Source organism: Antrostomus carolinensis, unplaced genomic scaffold (assembly GCF_000700745.2).
Source record: "Antrostomus carolinensis isolate BGI_N321 unplaced genomic scaffold, ASM70074v2 scaffold5710, whole genome shotgun sequence".
Taxonomy (NCBI): domain Eukaryota; kingdom Metazoa; phylum Chordata; class Aves; order Caprimulgiformes; family Caprimulgidae; genus Antrostomus; species Antrostomus carolinensis.
Window position 1 is genome coordinate 17,479 of NW_010287607.1, and position 24,043 is coordinate 41,521.

Consider the following 24,043-nt stretch of genomic DNA (forward strand, 5'->3'; position numbering starts at 1 on the left):
GAGAGAGGAATCAGTAGGTCCAGTGCAGAGGAACATGCAGAGTTTATTAAGTCCTCATTGCTCAGGGTGAGTGTATACAGACAATAAAACCAGGAAAAGGCAATGAAATGGGTTATTTCCAATCAGGAAATTGTGAGTTTAAAAAGTAAAGCAAATCTAAATGATTGCAAGTTTTCCATTTTATGATTAATTCCTGTTGTCATTATTTCAGTCCTGCCACCTTTGTAATCCCCCTCCCATTAGTGAAATACAATAATGAGAGAACAGATTTACTTCAATTCATTATTTGTAGCAAGTAGCCTTCCACCTGAATTATTGATTTACTTTTCACATTTTGCTCTTAAAGAGCACAAAATGTAAAATTGACCAAGCTTTTAATTCTTTGTGAACTTTTCCTGCCCTTAGGCTGAAGAAATCAAGGAAGAAGTTTGCTGCTCTTTTCTGGCAACGAGCTCAAGATGACTGCGTTGTTTACAATCTAAAACCATAAAAAATGGCATCAGAGTGAGGAACAGAGGATTTGAAAACTGAGAAATACCCATCACCTACTGGTAAAGTGCCTTCCACGGAGGCTAACTGAAAACTAAGTGAATACATCACGTATTCTGTTACTGCAACACCTGTCCTCTAAAGGGAATGGAAAGCTTTTTGCAAGTTCTGAGGAAAGGATCAGAACTGAAATGTAACCTGCTGCCCGGTCTGGTTTCAGTGTTTCAGACTCCTGTTACTTAATTCTTGCTGTTAAAAAAATGCTGGAAATTACAGCTGAATTTCAGCCATGTGTGGGTTTGGAACAACAAATGCCATCACATAATTCTGTCTCTAAACTTACAAGATATAGGTTGATTCCCAGTGTCTTCAGCTTCTTGACATTAATACACAATTATCTTGGATATTCCCATGCAAACACTTCTTTATGCTGTTTGCTTTTCAGTTGAATGTATCAGATTTGATTCTGCATCCATTTAGTAGATACAGAAACACAGAACATGTTTCTGAAGATGTTACCAGATCACTGTGTAATATGTGGATTCTCCATTCAGTATTTCCATTACACACACTTAATTTAGCCTTTAAATTTTCTCAGCTGTTACTTGTCACAATCTGTCTTCTGGTTGCCTTGAAGTTGGCAGCATTAATGCCAAGCTTTTTTTTTAATTAAAAAGGTAAATCAATGAATGAAGTGTTATTAAAAAGAAATTAAAATGTTTTTTTGAGATTCAGATACTTTTTGTCATGTTAAAATAATGTACTTGGAGGACTTGGATAACTCAGATTCTAGAAGAGTTTTTTTATGATTTAGATGAAGTAATTTTATTTTTATATATTGTTAAAAATAGTAAATTCCTTTTAAGAAATTACTGAATATTAATTACGGGTATATTTTCCACCTTGTTTTAACATTTCCAATTTATACAGATCTGCCATTCTACTAGAGGTGTCTGTTATTTTCTTTACAACTTACCTTGGGAGGAACATATCACAGCAAAGCTATCTATAGAAGAGAGGAGCATCACAACAGGAAAACCATTTCCAATGTCCTATACCCAGTTACACTGACTTTCTGGGTTCCTAATTTGCTAGAAAAGGTCATGTTTCTTTGTACTTTGTGTGTGACTGGGGAGGCTGATGAAAGATTCCTGCCCATCAGCCCTTCATACTGAGTCTTGTTGGCAGGACAGGTACAGCATCCACTATAAATAACAGCCGACCATCTGTGTTTGTACAACCGCCCAAAACTTGTCTCCACTTTTAACTAGTGCCAGCTTTAGTGGCTGGAGAGTTGAAACATGTTGACCCAATTTTCTTGTCACCTAGATATTGGCAGGTGATGATTCTCAGTTGTTTTCAGCAATGTTCTGTGATCTATGAGTAATTCCTTTAGCAACACAGACTAAACCAGACTTGCCATTTAATCAGTGATAGGTCAGTGTTTAACCGCTTGATTGTTTTTCTGGAAATGTGATGTGTGTATCTTGAACACCACCATATGCTTGTTAGAGGGCAAGATGGGAAGAGCAGACACAGGAAAGGTCATGAGAAAGCAGACTTTGTTGTTGCTGTACTGCAAGAAAGTAATCGGAAGTGTCTCAAACTTCATTAGTTTGAAAACTGATCTCTGACTAAATTCAGTTCCATTTTAAAATCTCGAGCTTAAAACATCCCTGAAAATGAAAACAGATACTGCTGTAATGTATAAAAGAAATTATACACCTGGGTGCAGAGAGACAATAAGCTTAAAATTCAGAGAGCTATTGCCTTTTTGGGCATTAGAACAGCAATTCAACTGTGTTCTGGTATTGTCTTGGAAAGTTTCTGCTTCACTGTATAGTCCAGGCTGTTCTTGCTGAGCTGCCATCCTTCTGGATGCATGCATTTGAAATCATAATAATGATCATGTGGATACCTTCTAATTTGACTGTAATTTAAACACTGCTTTCTCAGCTCCCTGGCCCTAATTGCAACTCAGGGAGGCAGCCAGCCACACTCACCATGCAGACTGGAATAACTGCCTGCTACCAAACAAATGTAAATTAGGAACTGAAACAACTGCTTTGCTGTGCTCTGCAGAATGAGTCCTACAGGTGATGGATCACATTCAAGCAGTAGAAGTCCTTGGGTTAGTTTGCATCTTTTATCTTCCCTGTGGGTACAGTGCAGGACTTAATAGAGCTATACAAAAGAAACCAGGTCAGGTTTAAAAGAACTGCATGGTCCACACTACAGTTTAGTGAACTCATTTTGCAGAGCAAGGGTACCTCAGAGGCAAGAAACAGCAACCATGTTTGTGCTCTGACCATTTATTTCTGGGCAGCGATGGCGTCTGTGCTGATAGCTGCTCACCCTTGTTATGTTGTGCTAGGGTTTTTGGCTCTTTGCCTCTGAGATTCCACTGGGATTAGTAGCATGGAGATGGTGATTACTGCCACAGAAATAATAGGAAGAAAGTCACATGAAAACATGAAAGAGAAAGAAGGGATCCTTTAAAAATGTATGGCAAAGATAGGACTCCGCTTTCTATATTACTCTACCCAGGAGGATCCATCATAGTTCTTCTTGATGGAGCAATAGGAAAATGAAATGTTTTCTAACTGAGTAGATACATTTCTTTCCTCATCCCTGGAAGAGCAGCTTGCCTGCTATTCTCTAAAACACACACACTGTTGAAACATGCTGTGTAATTCCATTCTCTTAGAGGTAATGACATTATTAGCATGACATTGTTGAGCACAGTTCATTCTGGGTAGGCACGCTGTAAACACCACGAGAGGAGTGCTGGATGGAATATATAACTTATCTGGGGGGAAAACTAAGATTATGGCAACCATTCACTATGTAGTAGCCAGCAACTGTCTAACAGAGGCTACTCATAATAAGTACCATGAGTTTTTAGAAATAGCTTATACCATTGATTCCTCAGCTCCTACTATTTAGTGGTTTTCTAATAAGTCTAGCTTTTTTTGTTTTGTTTTTTAAAATGAGATGCAGGTGTATCCAGAGGCAGATAGATAAAGTTTAGAGCTGCTGAAAACCAAATTATGGCTTTTGAGTTCCAGTTCCAACCCTGTAACTGACTCATTGTATTTTAATTTCCTGTCCATAAACTGTGGTTGAAGTTCACAGTACTTTTCTCAGGGAGGTTGTAAAGATAGATTATCTTACATTTTAAATTTAAACTATTATGAGAAAGTGTACAAATTAATGCAACATAAGAAATGTAATATATGGTACTATTGTAGTAATGGGTACATTTGTTAAGGTCAATCTATATCAGGTTATCTTTTCTGAAGTACAGCTGAATAGACAAATTAGCCCCTAAACACTCTGAACGTGCTGTGGGAACAACTAATGACCAGAAGTAGTAAAGTTTGTGGTTAATTACTTTGCCAGAATGATCAAACTTCAGCCCCAAGTCATCACATTAGGTCACTCAGTTTCTGATTAGCCACCATCTTATAGGCTATTGGCTATTTCTATGACTAAGAACTACAGCTATTGTCCTCTAAAATATTGCTGAGTGAGCACAAAGAGAGAATCTGGAGTCAAGAAGAAGGTGACAGTGACCCAGAGAAATACCAAACTGGAAGCATCATCATATTGAAATTAGATTGAGAGCTGCTTTGCCTACCTTTCCATAATCACAATCTCGGAAGAGATCAGTAAACATCTGCCTCCACATATCATGTCTTACTGCTTCTTGGAAGTCACCAGCACACTGGCAGAGATGCTTCAGGAGCTCTTGGAACATGTCATTTGAAAAATATTCTGAGTAGGAATGGACATACTGTGAGAGAAAGCAGTAGTGTAAATGGTTAGCTTTCTTCAAGTCTTTTGAACTCTTAAAAATCTATTGCATGCAATGAAATATATGTGAATTTGTAGTTTAATCTGCTAAGGTCACACAAACTGGATGCATGGATGTTCTGCTGCCTACTTTGTTCTTTCTTTCAGAAGCAGCAATATTCTCCAAGCAAGCCTGGGACACTGCTGTACTGCACACTGCACAAATGCATCTTGAACAGTTCCTTTCCTGGACCAGAGGTCACTTATCATGTTCAGTGGTTCAGAGATGCTGGATCAGAATCCCTCCTAGGAAATGTCATTGCTTAAACTAGGTTATCTCAGGGAGGACAGAAGACCTCCATGGTTTTCTGCAGCATTTGGTATTCCTGACTTTACTCCCGAGGTGGCATTTTAAGCCATTAGTTTTTGCAGAACTGACAGTCACTCAACTCTCCAATGCCACAAAATGACCATTGCCCACAATTTCAGTGTTTAGAGAACCAGTCTGGATACAATAAAAAAAAGGAAAGAACCTTTTGAAAATGAGCCTGCTGTCACCTAAGTCCTCTGGCACTGGGAATACTACTGACTTGAGATTTATTTGAAGTTCTAGCCTTGGAGACACTTTAACACTTTGGATTTATAGCCATGTGGTTTCTATGAGCAAAAGCAATATGGTTCTAAAAATGTGGTGTGCATGACATAAATAATAATGGCCATCAAAACAAACCACAATCCCAAAGCCTGTGCTGAATTATTGTAGCAGGTTTCTGGAGCCAGCCACCATAACATGCAGCCCATACAGTTAAAAGGAGGAATTTGCAAAACACAGAATGTTTCCCATTAGCCCATTTTTAGAGTATGGATTCCTGACATAAGTATCAGAACATCTTGGACTTGATGAAATGCCACACAGACATTAACAAACTGAAATATTAATATGTTATTGTTATTCATGTCTATATTGCATAATTTTCAAGTATATGGGACAAGTGGAGAAGAGAGGAAGAGCAGAAAAGCAGCAGCCAAGGGCCTGAGGGGTGGCTGGTGGGGAAGAAGAACTCCTAACGCAATATCTGCTTTTCTTGCGTTTCAGCATAAAACAAGAGGATGTGGGTGGGTTGGAGAGAAGGTGGCAGATCTGGGGCTACATGTATCTACTAGCTTTTCAGAGCTATTACAACCCAGAGCCCTGTGACAGATGAACCTAAAAGATGACAGCAGTTGGGAGGAGGCAGGTTGGACAAGCAGCTTGTTATTTTTTATGTCATCTTGATGACACATCCACAGGCTCGTGTATTAATCCTGCTGTCTAACAGCTCCACAGAAAATGTTTAGTAGCGTATGTTCGGCTGTGTGGGGTGGAGGAACTACTGTAGAGTCACAAGCTTTTCTTAGCTGATGTGTGTAAAGAACTCTACAGTGTAAAGTACTGTACACATAATAAGCATATATTTATTTATTAATAACTAAGAGATTTTTAAATCCATCAGAAGAAAGCTGGCACAGCTCCTTCTTGCTATCCAGTGTGAGACCTCACTGCAGATTGTGAACATATTATCATCAATAACAATGGAACTTTGCTTTTTGTTCCTGCCAATCTCAGTAGAAACTGAGGAAGCCACATGCAATCATGAAAAATAATCTCACCTTCAAAGCCTGATTCTGACCCTACAAAGGCAACGTGAGTGTTTGTTTCCCTTGGTGTCAGCAGCTTTGTGTCAGACTGCTGGGGGTTCTGCATGTTAGAGTACAGAGCCTGTGAAAGAAACTTTTAAGGGCTGGTCTCTGGGATTTAAACACTTTTAATACAAACGACCCCACGAGCTTTTCAAGAAAGATGTAAAAATTCAACAGCCACTGTTTTGCATGTCTGAAACCCAACAACAACGTGTGAGGCCTCTCAACTGAGTTTCTAACAGCCTCTAAGTAACCCAAAGCTGCACTGAATTCAAGGGGAAAAAAAGTACCATTTAATTTTAAGGTCCATTAAAAAGCAATGCTTTCCACATGTGAAAGGGCCTAGACCAGTGGGGAGAAAAATCACCTCTCTTTCTGGTTTTGGTGGATGATGCAAACCAATGAACAAAGGTAAATTGTAGCTGAGGATAAGAAACAGCCCTGTCCCAAGAGTGAGCCCTGTGATTATGGAAAAGTTCCCAAGGGAAGTGATCAAAGACTCATCATTTCATTAAATTATAACCAGAATGGAAAAAGCATCAGAGAATACTGAATATATTCTGAGAACAACATTGCACTGGCTGGTAAATCAGCTTGACAGCCCACATCTGTTGTACTTCTGATCTCTGTTGTCATATCTTTAATTGAATTAAAATAAAGAGTACACAAAATATATTTTAAAACATTTTTCTAATGCTAATGGAGCATGAATTAATTCAGTGCTTATACATGTACCATAGGGGTTATGGATTGATGCTTCCTTTCAGTGACAAAAACAATTCTCTAGGCTCTCATTATCTACCATAGTTTTCTTAATTAAATGCAGTTATTCTGAGGTTAAATTTAAAAATACCTCATTTCATGCTTAAAAAAGCCTTCAACAAGTTATCATAAAAATGCATCTCTGTGCAAAATACTGAACATGGGAGTCTCCTGAGAGCGAAGAAGGCACAAAAATCACACATGGTTGCTTGAAATTAGTCTCTGCACAGCTGCTTTATACTCTGGTTTTAATTATTGTAACAGCACCCACTAGCACTGCTGCAATTGAGGGTCTGTCATTATTTCTATTCTAAACATCCCTTTCCACAGGTTTAATTACCCAGCAATAAAATTTAGCTCTATCATAGGTAGAAATGTCTGGCAAAGTCTTGGCCTGGAGAGTTTTCCAGTAAATGTAGTTTGAACTGATTTGGTTATTTTCAAATTGATGAAGAGTAGAGTAGTGGGGTGAAACTCCCAACTACATTTATTGATTTTGGTGAGTTAAAAACACACTTTGGATGTTTCTCAATTACAGTTTTTGATTTTCAGCCTGGTTACTTCTCACACATTTATGACAGTTGTTGCAGTTTGGTTATGGCTCAGGTCAGCAGTAGTTCAGGGCAAATATGGTACAGCTTCTCATCTCAGTTCATCACTTGTTAGCTTCTTCTATGGTTAACAGAACTTAATCAGAAATAACAATACTTTGGGGACAGTACTAATTACCTTGGGCTAATGGTTCTATTGGGACATCAAACTTCCCTCGAGCAGCCAACGCAAAGTCTGAATTTACAGGTGATTCAGGACTTTGGCGTTCTAGAAAGGAACCAAGAGGGATGTCCTAAAACCCACAGCTTCCAAAGTAACTTCTCAGAGAGCAGCACAGGCTGCAGCTCTGGGGAAAGCAAAATACTTCCCCCTTGCTGGCCAGAATGGAAGCGTTGTGACAGCAGAGGATGGGTATGGACATAGAACATGAAATGACCTGGTATAAGCAGTTACCTGGGATGCTGGAGAAGTGAAGCCCTTCACTTACTTAACTGTCCCCAGGGAAATGCTACTGCTTTGTGATAACATCATATTCTGGATCAGATGCTCTTACTCCATTTCTCACCTCTGCGAGCTCATGTATGTTTACTTTTTCCCCCAATGTGTCTATGATTTCCAGCTTCCTGTCATAGAGTGCTAGTAAAAAACGAAGGGATATTGGTTTGCATCTTGTACACATTTTTTGCACACTGTTATGTTACATTAACTTTTCTCTCATGTTGGATTACATTTATTTGAGGTTATCCTACACAACAGCTGAAGCATCTGACTATAAGAGGCCATCTAAATCTGATTCTTACATATTTCTCTTGCTGATAATCTGCACTTACCTATTCAGAACTGTATGGTCATATTTATTCTTGACATATGTTGGTGCAAATTGCAATTATTTTAACAGTACTTATAACAAATTACATAAGGGAAGAAATTATTTTTGATTTAACAAACAGATAAAACAGCCTTAAAATTCTGGGGATATGGATTCTGCTTTGCAAGAGTGGAATCTGAAAGTTGGTAATTTTCCCGAGAAGCTCTGTGGGAATATCTTTAGTGATTATGATATTCAAAACTATCTTTTGGTCAGCTTCTGGGCTGCTATAATGGAACTGAGAAGTTATGTCAAATGTCTACACAGATTTCTGAATGAGGTCTTTGAGCACAGACATGCTATTTCTGTTGGGATTATTTTTTAATTCTTTCTTCTACAATATATCAGGAATAAAGAGAAAATTCATCATAGAATGAATTTACCTCTTGTTGCTTAAGACATTCCTAAACTGTACATTATCTTTATTAAACTATAAAACAAATCTTAATGTTCCATTAATGTATATTGGATGCTATTAAATGAAATACAGTAAGAAATGGAGCCCCACTGTTAGTGAAATATGATATAAAGCACCTCCAGCATCTGTAGAACAAGCACCTGGACAGAAACTTCCTTCTCAGTCTCACGTCCCAGTATCTGTTCACACTCAAGAACCAGTTACCACAGCAGGAGCACAGGGGCTGTGTCTGGCATTCACACAACGTACCACCAATATGGGATGATTACTGAGAGGAACTATTCTCTAATATTGAAAGGGCTGAGTGAGGGCAAGCTCTAGACAGAGTAGAAATGCACTCTGGAGGTTCCCTGCTTATCATCCCATCTTCCAGCAGAGGCAGATTTGTTATTATTGATGATCATTACAGGCTATTGATGTAAAGGGCTGGCAGCAGGCTCTACGTTGCCATTTCAATGTTCCTGGCTATATCTATTCAATTATCATTATTTGGGGAGGTCAAGTGTAAGCTATGTAAAGTGCACAGGAATTATGGAAATGTTTCTGTGCTGAGTGCTCTGATATAGAGCCCCTCCTGCTGTGTGTCGCTGGCGTGCCTGGGACTGGCAAAGGGAACGGCAAGACAAGATGTGTGATTTGGTGGAGCGTCAGGTAAGCTTCATCATTTTCCCTGAAACCATCAAAGGCAGCAACACTTTAATTGTCAGACTTTAATTTTTTGATCCTACCTTTCCTCCACACCTCCCAGTATGCCAAGCTGTCCATGGGATTTCCAAGAATTCCCACAAGACAAGGAACACCATGGGATAGAGTAGATGAAGGAGGTTGTTAACAGTGATTATTAAAAATTGTGATAAGCACATGGCAATGTCTGGCTAATGCAGGATGTAAGTGGAAAGGGCCTGCACCTGATCTTTCTATCTCTCTGAAAGATTTTTTAAACTCCTTCCCATACTTTTCAAGATCATATTAATGAACCACACGGTGGTTTAGTCTCTTTCCAATCTGCCTGAAGATCTGTGGTTAATATCCTAGTTGGTGTAACTACCTTTAGAGATTTTCTCTATTATCAAATCCATTCACTGTTTGCTCACAGTTTGCATCAGAATTCAGGCCACAGAAATAAAACCAAAGTAGACACATTGAAAACTTACCTTTTCTCACATCTATGGGAATAGAAGCAATGACATCCGGGAAAGACCTCAGGGCACTCTCAACCTACAAATCAAGGTGATAGACAAAGGCCTGTTTCATACAGACAACAGTAGGTAATTACTACAATAAATCACCCAGAATAATTAGTTGTATGGGCTAGCAATCCTTCTCAGCACACACAGATGGGCCCAGTTAAATGTAGACCTTGTTTATGTTGTGCTGTGTGCAACCACAGGACATCTCCTAGGGGCCTTGTGTGACTTGTAAGACAGTTACTGCAAATCTCATCCTTTATGAGCTGCAGTATCAATTTTTAATGAGTCACAGGGGAAGAAAGAAGATTTAATGGAGGCCACATTAAGCGGCTGCCCCAGACCTTTTAAAGGGATCCTGAGGGATAACTTGCTGCAGAGAAGGACACCCAGTGATGAGGTATGTATCCAACAATCTCAGGAGTCTCTGAGTACCTTACAGGACATTTCACTTCCCAGGACCCTACGGAGAATGCATCACAATCCTTCCATGTGCTCATGAGGAATCAGGGCTTGGGGAGGCTGAGCAGTAGACAGCGACCTGCACCCTGACCCTAAGGGATGTCAGAGCCATTCCCCATCCTTGTGCTCTGTGCTGCCATGCCAGGGCAGACAGCACCATCACAAACTTCCTTTTCGTCCTATCTGGAACAATCATAGCAGTGTGTTAACAAGGATCATCCCTAGTTACCAGTGCAACCGGTATTCTGCCACTGACATCCACTGTCCACTCTTTGAACTGAACTGCCAGCGCCTCCTTCCTCATCTCTTTCACCTGAGACTTCATTTTGTCCATCTGCTCCCTTTCCTTACGTTTGTTCTTTGCCTCAGCCTTCATCCTGGCCAGCCTGTAGGACATGGGAATATGGTTTAGAAAGATACCATCATAAACATATTTAAGATAAGATTAAGCCTACCCTGAAGAACAAAAGGAAAGGAAATAACTTCTTACTGAAATTCTTGTCGTTTTAGTACAAGCAGATTTTTCTCCAAAGAAATACTTGATGTTTGGAGCACAAAATGGCTAGTGTGATTATTTGACTAGATATTAGTAATCTGTGTTTCCAGAGGGCAGCTCCAAGGAGGTGAGAGTATTTATATTCTGACATGTATCATCTGAAATGTAGTGTAACTATGAATCTGAAGAAATAACCTCTGAGTGTCAGATACGTGCACGTGGAAAGAGCCTCTTGCAGAGTACACGGCAGACATTTAATGGGAAATCATCTTTACAGCTCTCCTAGTCTGCGTAGTTTCGACAGTGATAAATTTTATCTTCACATTTAAAATGCTCATTAATCATTTTTTTTTTGTAGATGTCCTTCAATTTCCTGTCAATTCCAGCAGGAAAAGAGGTGCCTAATTTTGCTACACTTGATTTACCAACAAAATTGCATCAGTACGCATTTGTCTCAGAGCCCAAGTACCATTTCACACGAGCACTTCAATGACAAAGAACAAAATCCAATGAAATTTCTTAAGCAGTCTCACACAATAAAGTCCTTACTGCCTTAGGATAGGGATAATGCACCAACCTCTCAGTCATTTTGAACACATTGAGTTTGCAAGCCTGGACTAAAAGTACCTCCCTTTCTTTTTCTTCTTTCTGTTTTATTTGCTTCTCTAATCACCCAGACATGTTTTTCCCAATCCTCCATTTCGCAAGACAAAAAACCTGAACAAAATTCATCCTGTAGAACTGATGTGCTTTGGTTTTGACTCTGTTCACTTATAACATGGGGAAAAAAAAAAAAAAAGGCTTTAAGAAGTTCAAAATGCTTAAAGCCAAAGAATCAGTTCGTATGGGGAGAACAGTTCCTGCTCACAGAGGCTGCTAGAATATCTCTGTGTTGAGGCAGCTGCCCTGCTCACCTCTGCAGCCCTCACTTACACCCTGCAGCGCCCGTCAGAGGACGGGGAATTGTTCCTCTTTTGTACCTGAGAACACACTAGTCCAGAAACTATATTTTAACTAATGATTTCTACTCCCTTCCTCCCGTGTTTCACATATTGTGAAGATGGGCTGATCCTGTCCCTACTCTCTTCTGTTGCTACAGGGTCACCCTAGAAATTATAAACCAATTGTATCTTCTTTAATGAACAGAAAGGCCTGTTAACATGTTACCACAACCCACTTTGACCACAGTCAGTTTTATCACTAGGTACTTGTTCTTCATGGCCGTTTATCACAGAGGCTTCCTCATGAATAACTGGGTTCCTTAACCAATCATGGGCATTGCACAAGTACCTGCTGAGGCACTCCAGCCTCTGGCACTTTGATAGCAGGAGAAGGGTAAAATAATTTCCTTTCTTCTGACTCCTCCACAGGCACAGCACAGACCAGATAGGGAGCAGGTACCAAGCTAAACGGACTAACAGGTTTTTCTCCAGTGTGTGCTACAGACAGAAAGAGAAAACCAGCCCATTTCTAGCTGCAGCTCCACCTCAGGAGCAGGCTGCAAGCTGAAAGCAGAGCTAGAGCCATGCTAGGAATTGCCACGGTGCCCTGGTGATTAATTTGGGCAGTGCCCAGCACAAGTTACATTGTGTGCTGCAGTTCTGCATTTCTAGGGTCCTAAAACACCAGGTAGCTGCATCCTCTGCCTGGTGTCCCTAGTGTGGGAGAAAATGTTTTCCCCCTAGACAATAATGACAAATCAGGCTGTAACAGTGCTGGGCACCCATTTCAAAGTGAGCTCATTTCAGTATTAGACATTTCCAGAAGAGATGAGATGCCAGCGAGGGTGACTTCTCCCTACAGAATGAAACATGTTTCTTCAGGAAGACAGCCGCCTCACTCCCACACAAGGATGGTGACTCAGACTGAAGGACTACCATCCCTGGACAAATACAGTCTCTGTTTCAGGTATCTCTCCATTTGGGTAAGGAATTTCTCCCATCTGTTCTCCTGCATGCCTTGACTCCCAGTCAGGTGGCAGCTAAGGAAAGACTGAGGAAGCCTGAGAGAGCTCACTGAGGACTGGAAAGCTTCAGATGAGGTCCTGTGGTGAAATCCTGCCTTTCCTGAAGGTAATGTCACAGCTTCCGGGAGCTTCACTGGGGCCAGAATTTCACTCCTCATCTTTCTGGTGCTTATGTGAGAGATTTTGAGCACAGACTGTTTAGAAAGCCAGTGACTCATGTTATGATTTTCAGTGCTACATGGTGTCAGTAAAATCCTCTGTGCTGCTATGGTTTAAGGATCCAATGCAAATCCCACAATACAGCCATCACAAATACGGAAATCCTGAGCTGCTGGGAATGCAAATCCCCTGATACTACTACCAGCAGATATGCAAAATCTGCTACAGCTACGGCTACATAAACCCCCCTGGCAGTGCTGTCTACAGAGAGATTGATTTCTACAAGTCTTGATAGTCACTTCCTTTGCATCAGCTCTGATAGCTACAAATTGAGAACCTGTCTGCAAATGCAAACGTGAACTTAACAGCCAAGGCCAACATAACATGTCACTGGGAGCCAACACTTTGCATTCTACAGGAAAATCTGACCTCTCCAGAAAAAAGCTCTGATTCACAATGAAAGCTAAGAGTATTTTAGCAGGAACACAAACAAACAAACAACAAAAAAACAAACCCCAAGAAATTTCATGTATTTTAATTCCATTTCTTTTGCAAAATAAACATGAGATACAGTTCTGAACTTCCTGCATCCAAGTGTCCCCTCTGTGAAGCAATATGAGTGGTGAAACAGTCCCCAAAATACAGGTGTGGCAAGGAGGGCTTCCTAAACATCCCCCCAGAATAATCTGTGCTTGAGTGAAAGCTCACTGAAAATGAATTTGTTCGCCCAGATCACCTGTTTCAGTGGACCAGCATTGAAAACAAAATTGAAAATCTTTTACCAGCTCTGCTTGTACTACTGGATGTCTGCTTATGAAGAAAAAACAAAGAGCTGAGCTCTTACACACTGGCCACAGTTATAATTATTTTTATCTGTGGGGAAAAAGAAGGTAGGTGACTGCAGGAAATTCACTTACCACACTGCTTTAATTGTATTTGCACAAGGAACTATAAGAGTATGTGGACTAGAAATGTAGAGAGACAGAAACTCAGAGCAGTAGAGAGAGATTTAACATATTCTTTTATTCATTATAATACTGGAATCTTCAATTATCTTAATTTAGAGTATATGTATAAGACATGTCAACATTCTACTTCCCTAATTCCTGACACTGAAACCCTGAAACCAATTTTCAAGCTGCATGTACTATTTATGCAAATAGAAGAGACAGCCATTCAAATAGAAGTCATTATTCTACAAGCACAGATATAGAATAAAGTGATCTAGTAGTGAATGAGTAATTCTGACATCATTCACAATCACCTTTGGGTCATCTATAAACACAAATGTTCACTTCTATATTTTTCTAAATAGAGCAATGAAAATGAAAGCATTATTGTTCACCTACTGCACTCATATTCTAACCTGGGCATACTGTAAAATGCCATGGAACCCCCTTCCAATATTCATTAAACATTATACTAAAGCAAGCAGCCTCGAAATAAGCAACATAATAAAATACAAACCAGTTTCTACTTTAAAGGGAAAAAAGAATCTGAAAGGAAAGCTTAAGTAAAAACCCCAGGAGAAGGGGTTTCTACAATGTGCCAGGACAATATTGTTGTTGGTTTGGTCAAGAAAAATCATCCTAAAGGAGGGAAAAAAGGTTATCTTTTTAAGTTTGGAAGAATACAGAAGGAATTATCTGAAGAGTCCACAGACCTTTGATACTAACACCTGTCCTAAAGAACTGCTGTCACTAAGCTAGACCGGTTTGAAAGCCGTTTGCATTCCACATATGTAATTAAGATAGAGTCTAAGGAGGAATTATGTACTTGTGAAGGGCAGAATATTGCCTTAAACAGGAATAACTAGTGTTTCATTTTGTGTGACATGTTCTGGCATTTGTCCTGCTTCTCAAGGTTTTATGAGAGACAACTACCATCTCTGGCACTGTACTCCACAAGGTTCATTTTGTTCGACAATTTGCCAGCCAAGCTGCTGTCACACCACTCCTTTTGTAAAAGAGAGACCAAGACAGTTGGTGACCAGCTGTCTGTGAGTGTGACCACACACAATGACCGCCACTATTTCAACTCTCTCACCTCTCTGACGCTGTACCTGGCATCTCAGTTTTTAGCTCCTCTGTGACCATCTTCATTCCTCTCAGGTATGGCCCTGGTTCTGTAGAAATACCATACTGAGGGTTATGTCTCATCAGATATTCTCCAAGAAAATTAATGGGGTTAAATTCAGTTGGTTCTCTGTCTGGTGCAAGCACGTTCTTTCTTTCCACTTCAATTAACAGCTTTTTCATTCCTGAGATTAATGTGGGAAGGAGTTTGTCAAGCAAATAGATGCGAGTATCTAGCGACTCCTTGTCTTCACTGAGCCACTCTTTGGACAGCCAGTCACTGGGCTCTCTCCTCTTTACCTTTTCTTCTTTTGCCTTTTGTGCACGGATCGTCTTCACCCTTGTCTCCTGCAGACTCAGACACCTCTGCTGTACCTTTTCATAAAAACACTTTTTCCACAGAGCATGGTTAATAAGACATGGCAGGTCATCATTCCCCTGATCTCTCTTCATTTCTGTGGCAGTCACATTCTTGTCACCGAGTCTGGGGTATTTTAGACCTGCAGCTTGGGCTGCTGCTTCTGGCTGAGCAGCCATACTTCAATCACTGTGACACAAAACAAAAGCAGCATGTTATACAATGCCAAAAGATGCAGCAGTGTCCTCACAGATGACACAGGAAGAAAGTCTATTGTTAGGAATTAACTAATACTCTTTTTCTATGTTCCTTTTTTATTCTGTTACTGCTGCTTTGTATTCTTAAATAAATACAGCCCTTTTACTTCACAGGTCAGTAAATGATTTATAAAGATTAATTATGTATCACAACAGGCCCTGGAGACACAGCAACTAAGTAAGTGTGTTTCTTTCTTACAGGAGAAGAAACTGAGACACAGAAGAGAAATTATTAATTCCAGGTCACTTAGAGACTCAGAAACCAAGAGGTGAGCAGTGCTCTGAAGTCTTGTCCCCAGTTCTAACCAGTGGGTTCCTCTTACCCCTAGTATAACTTTTTTCTGTTTAGGTCCTGTTCCATGCCTCTAGGAAATCCAGTGGATATGAGACAAAGGAAGCAAGTAATGGAAAATACCAGATGCCTAGGAGCAAGATTTCTCTACATGCTGCCTTCTGCTTCATCTTTTCTGTAGCTGTGAAAATCAGTGAGGAAGTTTGTCCCATAGACTATTTAATTGCAACTTTGGCAACTATTTTTTCCTCTGGACATTTTGTTAAGGTAACAAGGACACAGGTGTATGGGTCAGCAGAGTTCCTACAGAAAGGGAAACTCTATACCATGAACTCTGTAATTAAGTTGTTCACAAGCACTTAATCTTGTTGATTATTCTGTAAAAGACAGACCTACAAAGAGTTGCAGCTAGCTCCCTTTACAATTTTCCAAACAGCACGGTTTTCTTCTCAATATGTTAATTCTGTGAAGTATCAGGAAGAAACTGAGTTGTTCACAAGGCACAATTGGAAAGCTATTGCTGTGTCTCCACACATAACTGTCTGCATCTGTAATGGGACTTACACATCCAGAATGGAGCAGAATGTTGCTTAACTACTTGACTCAAAACAAAAAAAATAACCAGCGTGCTGCAAAATACCCAGCTCAGTGTTAAACAACAGCAAGGGAAGGGTGATAACAGAGAGAGCCTAATGCCTTTCCAAATTAAAGATTAAACTCCACCCTGAACTTGCTGCCACACTCTCCTTTTCAAACTCTTCTTTAAAAGTGCTTTTCACTAAGACCTTTCAGTATCCATAGCAATATGGTTGCTTTTGATATGTTTTGCTCTGCATGTTTAAGCATCTGTAGCTGTTCTGAAGAGAGTTCAGCCTTCCAGGAAATGCATAAATGTGATCTACAGCCCTCCTGGCACACAAATGTAATTACTAATATGTTGACCTTCTGGTTGATAGCCATTGTTTGAGACCAAATACTGCTTGGATAGGTAGGATGCTTCACAAGCACTATATTTCTCTATCTGTTTTCTCAATGGGCTTGTTTGCATAGTCTGGTAATTTGCTTTCAAAGATGATTACCTGCTGGGGAGTGAGATGGATTTATGGATTAAGCTGCCTGCCTGACCCCCACAGAAGTTTGAAGATAGTAGCTGGTTTTGCTACTGAAGGACATGAGCTGTACAGAAGTGCAGATTTATAATGGTAGAAAGGGAAACCTGTCAACCCTGTCAAATTGTTCCTTCCTTAGGTGAGTTTCTTTCCATAAGCTGTAAAACCAGACTCTTTCTGGTTCAAAGCACGGTGTTAACCAAATGTTCTGGTTACATTCCAAATCAGCTGGTTTTGTTGTGCCAAAATAAACTGTTCTTGCAGTTTCAAATACTTATGTTATTTTTTAACATCCTTCATGAAACCACTCTGCAGTTTCTGTGCAGTGTTAAAGTGACAACTGCACCCTGCTTTATGAGGTGGCTGATTCTGAATGATGATAAGTATATTTTCTACGATGCTCTTAATCATTTGTTGGGATGATTTTGAGGATTAGTAAATGTTTATAAAGTATCTCTATGTCTCTGAACAAATCAAAATGAAACGAAACAGAAAAAAACTAAGTGCATCTGTTGAAAGGAAATGGAGAATAGAGAACTATGCCCACTGCTTTAATGCAGGAGAGATAAAGAGGACTAAGAGTGTATGGAAGAACATACAAACAGCACCTAAGTGTTCAAATAAGCAACAAAGGAGTGCCAGAATCAGGCCCTGAAACTTGGAATTTGTCAAGGATTACAGGGACACACCTCCAGTTTGTATAAGACATCATTGGCTCACAAACTTCAATGCTGATTTAAATTAGTTGAGAATTTGGCCCATAATATATAGAGCTCTCAGGGCCTGTCATGTTCCCAAGTGGAGGCTTGATTGTCCAAATAATAGTAAGCATGGTGCACAGAGACAAGCGTTAGAAACACCCAGGAAATTTGAAATGTGATATAAAGTTTCCTGTAAGCCTTTGTTCAAGCTGAAGGCAAGATAAGCTTTTCATTATTTAGTAGGATGCCACTTTCCTGGCTCCTTTTCTGAGAGAGAAATATTCTTGCTGGAATCCCTGCAGGTACAAAAAGATTATCTCTCACTTTTCTGTACAAAACCCAAATCTGCTCATAAATAAGATTTTTATGGTTTTATTGTTATTCTGTTAGAGGATTTGCATGGGTGGGACAGGGCCAGGAAAGACTAAAGTTTGTCTAGGTGAGACAAACTTTGGAGATCTTTGAGTTAACAAATGTCTTTTCAAAAATTGAGTCCAATCTCTTTGCCGCTCTATTGCTCAGAAACAGTTTTGCCCTTCCCTAATGCGCTTCATAGAGCATGTTTATCTCATCAGTCACAAAGAGCCCAAGACCCTTTTCATACATGATCATCTTTTCAATGCAATGAAAATTTAAAAATACTTTTTCTTTTGCTTACTGAAGCTTTGAAGAACTGTTTTCCTTACCTTCGGAGCAGGTATCAAAATAGATCTTATTCCTCCTGCTTTCAAAGTGGTTTTGCAAATGAACAGGAATTTAATATATGCCCATCTGTTCTCAACCATTAAAAACCTTAATGTGAACTAGGGATTTCTCAGACCTGCTGTGGAGCCGGGCTGTGAGTTTTACTCCTCTGTGTGTTTGCAGTTGCTAAGCAATAATCCCAAAGGTTGCTATGTCTCTTCCACGACTCAGAATTGCTGTAGGTTGTCTTTTGGCTTTGGCAGACCAACAGACTTCTCTGTACTCAACTTAGATGATTGCATCGCGTGACTGAAAATAAAATAAGAAAGACTATGAATAGCAACAGACAACATTGAGGGCACAAATAGTCAGAGATAGAGCCCACAGGTGCCCAGTGATAGAAGTTTTACCTTCAGATTCAAGGTTCATGAAGTCCAGGACTGTCACTGAGTCCATTCCATGCTGAGCTGAGGACTGTATTAACCAGATGTGAGAATCTGAGATAAAAAGAAATTAATTACAAACTCAATTTAAACATTTCCAGGCTCTCTTTTTTGTAAAGAACTGTGTCACTTTGAAGCAGCCTTTCAGGAAAGGCACGTACAGCACTAATAAGGGGGGAGCTGACAGTGCCATTTTGTTAGAACTGCCTTTAAACCTGAATCTAAAGGAATCTGATGAATCACCTTTAATAATTTCTCCTATATTCATGAAGAATGATATGGAACACAGGGAAAGGAGAAGGGAAAAGACAAACACATCTGCAAAAGCCATTCTGCACTCATCTATATCAATGTAAATCAGGTGTCTGTTCAGTGCTTTCCTTGGTGTTATGCAGGACTTCCAACTGAGACATTTATGGCAATTTCTGCCAGGAAACAAGGTTTATCTAATGCTGTTGTTTTACTGTATTTTGCACTGGAAGAGGCATGATCTTTGGATTGTCTACCTGCCTGGAAACTGAACTGTGACTTCATCTACGGTGTTTGTCAGCAGCACGTACCCTACCCTCTAGCAGATCATTAGTCTCCATTTTATGGGACAGCTGAGCTTGTTACAAAACTTGAAATAGAGGAGGTTTAATACAAAGAAGAGAATTTTTCCAAAATCTGATACAGTTACTGTCAGAGTCACATTTGTTCACTAGTTTAGGAATTGTGAGGTTTTAATTGTGGATTCAAAAATGTCATTTTTTGTCATGTTCATCAAATCACTTTGTTATTCATTACAGCACCCACAACACCAAGGTAAATAATAATTAATCTGTAAACCTCTGGAATTGGAGATGGCTCTCAGTGACATGCATCCAGAGTCCCAACATAAACCCAGTGCAACATTTATGCTGCCCTTAAAAAAATGTTTAATTTTGCTCCTAAGAGCTGCCATAGAAGTTAGAAAGTGTGTGTGCTGTGAACAGGTTCTTTACAAGGAGGAAATTTGCTCAGAAATGGCAATAACAATTGTACTTTAATGGACAGTCAAAAGCCTCAGTTTTAATGTAAGGCCCCACCTGGAATACTGTGTCCAGTTCTGGAGCCCCCAACATAAGAAAGACATGGACCAGTTAGAACAAGTCCAGAGAAGGGCCACCAGGATGATCCGAGGGCTGGAGCACCTTTCCTATGAAGACAGGCTGAGAGAGTTGGGGCTGTTCAGCCTGAAAAAGAGAAGGCTCCGGGGAGATCTTACAGCGGCCTCCCTGTACCTGAAGGGGCTACAAGAAAGCTGGGGAGGGACTTTTCATAAGGGCAGTTAATGACAAAACCAGGGGAAATGGGTTTAAGCTGAAAGAGGGGAGGTTTAGATTAGATATTAGGAAGAAGTTCTTCACTGTGAGGGTGGTCAGACACTGGAACAGGTTGCCCAAGGAGTTGTGGATGCCCCCTCCCTGGAAGTGTTGAAGGCCAGGCTGGATGAGGCTTTGAGCAACCTGGTCTAGTGGAAGGTGTCCCTGCTGCTGGCAGGGGGGTTGGAACTGGGTGATCTTTAAGGTCCCTTCCAACCCAAACCAGTCTATGATTCTAATTTTATTTTTATACCATCTTTTCTGGAAAGGAGGATGCCATAGAAATTCCTGGTGTTTGTACCTGGCAACATTTATTTTCCTCTATGTCCTCCTGTACATACTTCAGAAAAAATATGTATGGTTGTAACTCCTATAGATAGCTCTGCCCATCTGTGCTAAGTGTCTCTCTGAAATACTGTTTCTTCTGGACGCTCTCAAATACCACTGGAATGCCAAGCTTGCCAGTGGAGTAATGTGCCACAGATACTACAATACTGCATTGATTTTAGAATTTGGTATTTGCTTGCAGAGAGGAAATGTAGCACATATAGACTCACAAAAAGCAAGTAAGTCAATTTTCATGTGGAAAATATGGTGTAATAAATTATAGTTTCTTTGCTATTTATTTGAAAAAACACGTATCAGAAAGAAATATGCTCATTGCAGTGTGTTTCCAAGATGCACTGAAATACAGCATCAATTATGTCAACAAAATGAAGCAGAAAATTAGTGCACAGGAATCATTTAAAATGAAGCTTTAAACTGGGTTGAGCTCTTTTTCCCTCAAAGCAGTTTGCACATGATTAACTCCCGTTATCTCTTCTCCCAGGTGGGCTTGATTTTTCCCTTCTGCAATTCAGAATTCTGTTGCTATTATGATTAACTTACAAAACTTTCTCTTTTTTTGGTATGAAACATAAATTTAAAAAATACTCTTCCTTTTCTTAAAGTGATTTTTTTTAACCCCCAAACAACTGCATACAAATAGAATTTGGAAGAAGGGATCAAAATGGCTTTATTTTTATTTTCCTGGAAGTGGAATCCCATGGGTTAAGCAAACCTTTAATCACACCCTATTTAATTTGGCTGTTATCCCTTAATGTTTTTACTAAGCAAAGTGTATCCTTTTATTATGCCATCACATACTTGCACTGTTGACAAAATAATGGGCTGAATATGTCATCACAGATGTTTTGCTGGAATTGCCTCTTCTATCTTTTTTGGTTTTCTGTGTAAGATACGTTTTGGGAGCACTCTTGGTTTTTGCAGCTGATGCCAAGATTATGCAATAAAAGCCCCGACATGTAGTAGTAATAATAAGTTGTGTTAGCCAGAGAAATGTTTGCAGTGTATTAAATAGTTTTGGAAATGCACACAAAACCAGCTCATGTACAGCTTCACATCCTTTAAATGATATATTGGGCTAAAGCTGCAGGTGCTGACCACAGTGCTTTCAGCACGGGGAAGAAGGCAGCCACAGGCTTCCAGTCTCTTTTTTTGTACCAACCATGATGCTGTGACCACAGCCTGCCCTCTAATTGCTCTTTTCAATCAGAATACATCTGCCTTATAGCTTCCTCCTCCACATTTAAATTCAGCTGCTAAAAAAACATGGCACATGCAAATTAAACCTTTCTAATGGCTGGGAGAACCATCTCAATCTGTGATTACTGTAGTTAATAACTGATATGTGGGACCTTTGGCTAACTATAGGTAGCACCTCCATTATTTACTTGTGGTAAATGTTTTTTAAAAGTGTTTGTTGTCCAAATACCTGGAAGAGCTACTGGATATATAAAAATTACACAAAAGTCTCTTTCGGAAGCTGGTGTAAATAATCATTTCTTGATAGTAATCCCTGCATGATTACTGCTCAAAATCCAGAAGGAAACACCAGTCCCAGGTGAGGAAACTGCTAGAATGCTCTGGGAACTTGTGGTCTTTCACCAATCCTGTGCACCAATGCAGACACAGCTGAACAGAAGCTACAAGCCTTGAAGCAGCCCTGTTATTTGAAGGAATCTGTTTGTGTGAAACAAACCAATAATGTGGGTATTATGCTTTAGAGAAAGGTGAAGGACATTAAGGTTCCTATCATATGCTAGAGGAGAAAAAACTTTCCCATCCTCAGATGTTGACTCCTGCCTCCACTGAAAATCATGGCAAAGACTTTACAGCAGCACGGCCTCGTCTCTGGCCACCACCTCAACACCGTGGTTGGTAACCACAAAGAATCTCTCTCTCTGCTTAGCTTCACAATGCTTTGAATAACCAATACGTAGCCAAGCACTTGAGTCCGTGCTGCTGATGATCCCAAAACCTTCTCCAAGGGACTACTAAGTGATGCAGGATTATTTTTACCTGAAAGATAGAAATGCTTTGCCAGGAGACAAAGGACTTTTTCAGTTTCACAGAAAATAAGACAGAAAAATGCAGTTAGGAGAACAAACACCATATGTGAGTAAAATATAACAAACAGCATCTACCACGAATATAGCAGCAAACCTAAATAAATCTTTAAAATTACTGAGAACAAAAAGATTCCCAAGTGCTCCATTATATTGTTGATCCATGATATTTTTAGTTAACGTTTTACTTCTGTTCTTTCCCTGAACTGGGTATGAACGAAATAAAAAGGTAACTGATATGGTCTGAAAACACACTTCATGCATTCAGTTATACAGCTGGAACAAGTAGCAAATATTGATAGGAAAGAAGTTCTGTTGAAACTACAGCTAGAGCTTTTTTCAGTAGCCACACCTAACAGCCTTAGTGGTCTAGCTATGTCATTTGAAAGAGTGAAAAAATCTGGTGCATGCAACTCACAAGCACATGGCAGTTCTTTTTCTCTCCAAATTCGCAGCTTGCTTTCTCTGTAATGGCAAAAGAATGTCTGTATTTGGAATAGTCTTTGCCAATCTATATCTACTGTACAGATACACCAAAACCACATCTGTATTGCAGATTTGCCCACAGAAAAGACAAGGCATTTAATAAAGAAATGAGAGGGAGGGACAGGACAAGAGGCTGCTCAGAAAAAGATCTTGAAAAAGCTGTGGAATATTCAGAACTTGGGGGATACTAATTTAAAAGGGGTCTGGAAGGCATTTTCTTGACCTCTGTGCCATAAATCAGAGTGCTCTGCTAGCAAACTTTCCATAAATATTGTGTTTCAAAATAACAACACGATGGCTGTAAAAGGCAGGACAAGGACTCTTTGTTTACCTCTGGGTTTTGCTTATTCTCCCCATGTGCTCGGATCCCACTGAGGGCTCTTTCAGACTCTTTCATGTTCAGGATCCTGGCTTGCTGTGCAGCACTCTCTGTAAGCTCAGCTTTAGTCCAGTTTAGGGAGCCTGCCCTTCATCCTCTCTTGTCCACGAGGAGGCAAAATGTCTCCTTAGTGTGCCTGACTTCTTTCTTGCAGTGAAGCCCAGCTACCAGAGCCACCCTGCTAATTATCTTGACTGCAGGGCACTGGAGAATAACCTAAAGAGCTACCATGTGGCTTCTCTGGTGCTTAGATTTACAAGGGCAAGATAGTCTCACACAGTCCTGCCAGTCTGAGGAGCAGATGAAAGCAATATGGACCAAGTGCTTAAAAGGAATCAATGGGTTAACAGACACCCTTGACACAGAAGTTTGCTCTGTTTAAATTTTAGACTGGCTTCTGTTTACCATACGTCGTGTTGTCATCAGATGCCCAAGACAATTCTCCATCCCAGTTACCTCCTTGCCAACATCCCCACGAATTTGGTAGCACCAGGCTGAAACCGCAAAACAAATGAAGCTTCAGTGTTTGACCCCTTGTCTTGAACCCAAACTGTCAAGCAGTATTGCCTTCTAGGGATGTTTGAATACTTATAATGTCATGTAAAGCTGTTGAAGCGGGTCCAGAAGAGAGCCAGGAAAATGATCAGAGGGCTGGAGCACCTCTCTTATGAAGA

At 40.0% G+C, this 24,043-nt stretch overlaps 1 protein-coding gene across 1 annotated transcript in view; it reads right to left on the reverse strand.

Moving 5' to 3' along the window:
* The window catches only part of EFCAB5 (EF-hand calcium binding domain 5), a gene marked incomplete at its 3' end in the record, with an annotated part of 32,217 nt that extends 16,771 nt beyond the window's left edge, over positions 1–15,446 (reverse strand). The window contains exons 1-5 of the mRNA XM_029083853.1: positions 14,881–15,446; positions 10,443–10,599; positions 9,719–9,782; positions 7,844–7,914; positions 4,130–4,285 (exon numbers count right to left, since the gene is read on the reverse strand). Coding sequence (XP_028939686.1) covers positions 4,130–4,285; positions 7,844–7,914; positions 9,719–9,782; positions 10,443–10,599; positions 14,881–15,446 — 1,014 coding nt within the window. The remainder of the gene's footprint in view (positions 1–4,129; positions 4,286–7,843; positions 7,915–9,718; positions 9,783–10,442; positions 10,600–14,880) is intronic.
* Positions 15,447–24,043: the final 8,597 nt, after the last annotated feature.